General features: G+C 38.0%; 1 protein-coding gene across 7 annotated transcripts in view; it reads right to left on the bottom strand.

The window, feature by feature from the left end:
- Positions 1–1057: 1057 nt before the first annotated feature.
- The window catches only part of FUT8 (fucosyltransferase 8), a 303904-nt gene continuing 298278 nt past the window's right edge, over positions 1058–6683 (bottom strand). For all 7 annotated transcript variants that reach the window (XM_038407244.2, XM_043516319.1, XM_043516317.1 and 4 more), the window contains one exon: positions 1058–2129. In XM_038407244.2, the coding sequence (XP_038263172.1) occupies positions 1812–2129 (318 nt within the window). In that variant the 3' untranslated portion in view covers positions 1058–1811. The remainder of the gene's footprint in view (positions 2130–6683) is intronic.

Raw genomic sequence — 6683 nt, 5'->3', positions numbered from 1 at the left:
TTACAGTTTGCTCTACAATTGCCAAACTGGCTATTATTTCTCCCACAACAGCACTGGTTCTGGTTCTTTGGTTGCTACATCAGGAGCTTTGCTGTTGCCTGTGGGCCGGTCTCAGTCCTTTGGCCGATATTTTTATTTGACTTACCTCACTCCTCAGGAATCTTCATATTTTAATTCATTTGTGAACATTATTTCTGCACTAATCTCCAAGTGATGAGTAGGAAGCTTATAAAGTCTGCATTTGTAAGCAAAGAGCTTAGAAAATCTATAGCAGTATACAGTTATTTTACAAAATCTAAAAATATTGTATAGAAATTACAATATTTATTGAGAAATAACTGAAAACATAGGGATTCCAAAAAAAATTAAAACTATAGCTATTCACTAATTTTCACTTTGAGATCAAAAGACAAATGAGTTATTTCTGAAAAATTTTAAAAACTAATTTTTTCCCCCAAGTCTTGTAATTCCAAATAGCTTTGTTCATCTCCATCAAACTTAAGAAAAAAACTTCTCCTCTAGCCTCAGACTATGCATGTGAAAAACCAGGCCAGAAATTTTGCTAAATTAGTGGGGAGACTCTCAAAATCAGCTAGGAAACTGCCTAACAGAGTTAATTCTGTAGCTCCAAATAAAGAACTGTTGAATGGGAATAGGCCAGCTTAGTCACAAGCCCATTAGCTTTAGGATTTCTCTCAAACACACTAGAGCAAAAGGGAAGTCTGGCTATGAGTAGATACAGAGGAGCCTAACCTTTTGAAATGATATATTTGCTGACAAGTACTATAAACAATGTGTTATATTTTACTTACATTCCAAAGTGATTGCATTCAATGCCAAAATAATAAATTAAATGTTTATAATACCCTAACAGAACTTTATATTTCAGAAGAGAAATAAAGAAGATGGAAAGTTGGAGACTTGGAGAAAAAGATATCGACAAGAAATTCTGAAGCACTGAAATCCATTCTCCGTAGAAGTCCCTGAGAAACAGTGACCCACTGGCAGTTATTCAACTGAGCAATGAATATTTAAAAATATATAAAACTCCAGCTACTCGTTTTTTAAATTTATTTTTTGTTATCAAAGACAATGTCCAGAAACATACAGTACTAAAGAATCTGTTCATGGCATTGTTTACAAAAGTTCCTAACAGACAGTGAATATTTTATTGTTTGGATGTATCCTTTATTATTGATGAGGTGAACTAATCAATGGAATCGTTTCTTTTAAAAGAATCTTGTAAAGAAAAAAGATCTAGTCTGATTTTTGAATCTGTTGATTGGAGCAAGTTCGCCACTCGTGACAAGACCAGTTAAAGATAAACTCTTGCCTATCAGTGGAACTGAGCATGGCTCTTCTGAAACGGTCACAGATCTTTCAAATATAGGCACCATGTTGTAAATTCCGCACATACAAAATATGTTCATGTCACTCAAATTACACAATATGGCAGTGTCATAAGTCTGAATATTATAGTCAATTAATGGCAAAGAGGCGAGCACAAAGCTCACGCATGACTAATGACAGGGACAAATCTTGAAAGAGACAAATAGTATAAAATAACAGTTTTCCTGGGAGGATGTATGCACGCGCATGTGTGAGAGTGCATATAACAAAAAAAAAAGTTCAACACGAAGTTCAAATAATGGCCTGTCCATTTGCTCCAAGCTTCTTATTCAGTCTGAATGCTGAAGGCTTTCATTTTAACTACATGTTAAAATGCGAATTCAAATCTCATATAAGCCTTCTGTATGTTGGTTGGTTCAAACCGATTAGAATTGAGAGTGAGTGACAACCCTCCTTTTGTTCTATTTGTCAGCCTCTGGGTATGTAGGGTACTTGACTGTCTCGATTTTCTCCTTTACTTTATAAGATGGGTATAGGCCTGTTCTCCCTAATTTCCTATTGATGCCTTTAGAGTAACCATCCCAGTGGTTTCCAGCCACACCAATTATATCTTCAGGTTCCATGGGGATTTCATCAGCAGTTCGTGGATGGTGGGCATAAATGGCAATCTGGTTGTGCGCATTCTGTCCTCCAAAATAGTAGATATCATCCAAAGAGTGGAAATATGCTGAAGCATCTGGATGCAAAGTCTGCATGATTTCATAGGCAACTCGACAAACCTTGGAAAAGAAAACAGAAAAGAAGCCATGAGTGCAGTATGTCTCTAACTCAACACAACAGTCAACAATATATACCCCACAGCTACATTGCACACAAAAGAAGTTCAAGCACTGGAATTTCCAGCTTAAACTCCCAAGTTCTTTAAATGGCATATTTGAAAAATACTGTATGCTTGCTAACAAATATCACGTAACTCTGTTGTCAGAATTCTTAACATCACATTTGGGGAAAAAAGAAAATGAAAACTTTGCACTTTTCAATAAAGAGATGAAAGCTGAAAAAAATCAAGGATTTATAAATAATCACAGTTTAGGTTTGTCTTTTTTTTTCTTGTAACAATACTTTGAAATAAAGCAACAAGTAAAATGTGTCATCTCTCTACACAGAAAATCTTGGAAATCAGTTTTCCCCTCTCCCACAGGATTTAGAGCTTTTACTCAAACAAAACATTAATCAAAGGCTTTACTTATCCACTGTCAATATCATGGACCACTCTCAGTTAGGTTTCAAGTCAGGTCCTGGAACAGAGTCAGCATACCACTGTTCCATCTCCGCGACATATTTTTATACGAGGTAAAGGAGACAGAACTAGGTGTCATTTGCATGCTACAAGCATGTAGAACATTGTATCTCACAAACCTCCCCAATGGTTCATGCAGAAGTTAAAGATAGGAAAGAAAATTAAGCTTTGTGGGGTATACATATCAGTGGTATTCAGTGATATCAAAAGCCGCAGACAGTCCCAGGAGTGTAGGCATGGACATTCTCTATGGACAGGACAGGTGCCATCCATCAGCACCACCAATGCTGACTCTATTCCAGGACCTGACTTGGAATCTAACTGAGAGGAATTCTTGAACCCCACTAAGTTGTTGTGGGATACTCCAGCATTTATTTCAGCAACTTCAGAAAGAATTGAGTGAAAGTATCAGGTCCTCCCCTTAGGAATTTGAATTATTTCTATTCACATCCATCACCCCCCTTCATCTTGTTGTCACTGCAGTGAATGAACAATCCAAACAAGTGTACACATCTGTCCCTTGAGATAAAGATAAAAAAAGTAAGTCTCTTTGGGTGGAAAGTACATGCTATGGCTTGGCTTAAAGTTAGAATCACAAACTACTTAGCCATGGTGACCAAATATAATTATATTCAGTGGGACAAAGAAGAGTTATTTTCTAACAAGGTACCTCCTGACTTAAGTGGAGTTTAAATCAATTTGGTCAGAGGATCATCTCACCATCAGAACCTGTCTTCAAGCTACTTTACACTCTGCAGACCCAGGGGCTAGATCAATGGCTGCTGCTAGATTAATGACCATGAGGAAAGACCCCAGATTATCTTCCTCAGGATTCCCTACAGAAGTACAGAATGTGGTACAGGATGTATTGTTTGATAGACAAGAGCTATTTAATCAAAAAATGGATTACACACTGCACTTTTTAAAAGAGTCTCAGACCATGCTTAGATCTTTGGGAACTCATACTTTCAATTTTAAAATAAAACAGTATAAACCTCAGTATAGCTCTCAACAGAGCTCTCAATCATCTATGCCCTTGTACAACCAAATCAGTGTAGGAAGGGACAAAGGTCCTTAAAGTGGAAAGCGATTTCTTCATTGGCTTCTCAACTATTCCACTCATATAAACAACAAATTTGATGCTTTGGTCAAGGATACTGAACCAATCTATGTGAATCTGTATACCTTCCTTTCCCCCCACCCCCCTTCCTGCCTCTCTTTTTTCAGGAATGCCTTGACCAAAATAACATCAGACCCCTGGGTCTTGCAGATCTCTCAGCTGCACTTTGGGATTTTATGAAAGCCTATCAATGGTAACTGCTCATTTACATCAGCAAGGTATTTATGTGTATCCATACCTTGATGATTAGTTAATCCAAGGGTAATCAGTCCAGCAGGTCTCCAAACTCAGTGAGATTGATTTTGTGCCAGTTCTCAGATTTAGGACTGAAAATTAACCTAAAGAAATCTCATCTATTGCCCTACCAACCCTAGACTCCTAGACTCCAGGTGATGCCAACTTCAACTCTCCTTGACTCCAAGTGATGCCTTTTGCCAGATTGAGGCTGAGACCTCTTAATTCTTGGATCAGACCAGTTATCATCCAATCACTTACAGCATAAACTGGCAAGTCACGATCCCTCAGTAGAATCTCTTGTCCCTCTGCTGGTGGTTAGAGACAGACAATGTTTGTAGATATATCTCCCATCCAGACATTAGTCACCAGATGGATCCACAAGCTGTTGCAGTGTGCATCTGGGTCAATTCCAGATGCATGACCTATCGAACTTTGCAGATCGATCAGCTCATATAAATGTGTTGAAGCTCAGAGTGATTTGCTTCACTTGAAAATCATTCCTATCACTGTTGAGAAACCAAGTTGTGCAGATTTTGACAACTCCACATCTGGGGAGGAGCAAAATAAGACTCCTTTGTCAAGAAGCCGTTCTGCTCTGGGAATGAAGCATCAATCATTGCATAGATCTCATAGTGATACATCTCCCAGGGGAATAAAATGCTCTGGCAGATTAATGAAGCAGGAAAAGCTGATCCACTCACAAATGGTCTCTAAAGGAGTCAGTGCTGAAACATCTTCCAAACATGGGGATTTCCAAAAACAGATCTCTGAAAACAGATCTCAAAAAACACCCTCCGTTTTCCTCTTGAGGGAGTCAGAGTAAGGGTGTTCTAGCAGATGAATTTCTAATCTCCTACTCTCATCACCTGGGCAATGCATTTTCTGTTTTTCCTTTAATTCTCAGGGTTCTAAGTAAAGTGAAGCAGGACAGGACTCCGATGATCCTTGTGGCCCCAGCATGGCCTTGTCAGTTTTGGTATCTCTGCAGTCATCAGTTCATAGCTCTCCCGTTTCTACTGGACTTAATCACTCTAGACTCTGGAAACAGATTCCAGCTGGACCAAATGTGTCTTCACCTCACAGCCAGGAGACACTCTGGTTAACATTATTCAATGTTCCAATGAAGTCCAGACTAGGAAAGTGTATTTGGAAATGTTTTTTCCTATGAATGCAGTCAAAACAATCTGATCCTCTTTGGGCATCTACTCCATTAATCCTGGACTATCTTCTATTGCTAAAACACTCAAGATTTTCACTGAACTCGATCAAAGTTCACCTGGCAGCCTTTTATCCTCCAATTCAAGGTTCTTTGGTGTTTTCTCATACAACTGATGAGAAATCAAAAGATTTCTTATGGGCTTATTGCACATGTATCCACCAATAATACAAATACAATTTTCTTGGGTCTTAAGTCCCTCCTTCATTTATGGAGCTCTCATTCTTAGCCTCTGACATCTTGCTCCCTCCATCATTTATCAAGCAAAGTGGCATTTCTGGTGGCAATCATTTCTGTGCATGAAGTGAGTGAGATCTAGGCGCTCATGTCTAACCCACCATATACAATATTCCATGCAGATAGGGTAACTATACAACCTCACCCTAGATTTATCCCTAAAATTGTCTTGCTCTTTCATATTAGTCAAATACACACATACCTATATTTATTTCCAGGCCTTGCTCATCCCCAGACAAGGCAAAGTTATATACTCTAGATGTCAGAAGAGCTCTGTTGTACTATCTTAGTACAAAAAGATCATTCAGAAAATCTCCTAGATTCTTCATAGCATATGGGAATGCATCAAAATGTAGATCAATCTCCCCTAAGATATTATCCAAATAGATCATGTATCAAGATTTCTTACATCATCGATAAATTACAACTACCAAGTAGGGTGATTGCTCCTTCTACCAGAGCCCAAGCTACCTTAGTAGCTTCCTTCAGCAGAGTGGCAATCATTTAAATTTGTAGAACAGCAACGTGGTCCTCAGTTCACACATTTACCAACCATTACTCTCAAGTATCAGCATCTAGAGCAGATGCTCAACCATTTTATATGAAAGTCTGCTCCCTTTATAAATGAATTAAATGTTTTTGATATTTCCAGCATGCTAGCAATTGTAAAATCAGTAGCCCTACAGTGTAGACTGGAAGAATCAATTTGCTGAAAAAGACTGATAATGTCTTCTTGCAGGATCATCATGCAAAATCTCATTCTTGACAGTGAAATTTGACACATTTGCTGCAGTATAAAACTGCCATTTAAACAAATATTGAAATAAATGGCCATACCATTTTGTCAGTTATGCCACCTTAGTAGCAGAAGCAAACCTTTCCATCCCTAAGGAAATGTTAAATACACAACAGTTGAAGTGCATATATATAATGGGAAGCTTTGAATTCCATTCCACAGCTTTTTATATTATGTGCAACTCATCTATCCATCTCTATCTGTTAAATTATATCTGTTCATTCATTTTGGAAAACAACCTATTTTATGGCTATTGTTTAATAGAAATATTCTGTACCAGCATAATATTTACATATTACAGAATGCTTACTGAGTGGAGCATTTAGCAGGGAGCACATGGCACTGAGATTTGCATTGTTTACCTGTGGACCTCTGTGTAGCATTTAAGATGTTTGTCATGACCTACAATGCTCAGAAGGACCTAGGA

This window comes from Dermochelys coriacea, chromosome 6 (assembly GCF_009764565.3).
Source record: "Dermochelys coriacea isolate rDerCor1 chromosome 6, rDerCor1.pri.v4, whole genome shotgun sequence".
Classification (NCBI taxonomy): domain Eukaryota; kingdom Metazoa; phylum Chordata; order Testudines; family Dermochelyidae; genus Dermochelys; species Dermochelys coriacea.
This window is presented reverse-complemented; position numbering and strand designations above follow the sequence as displayed.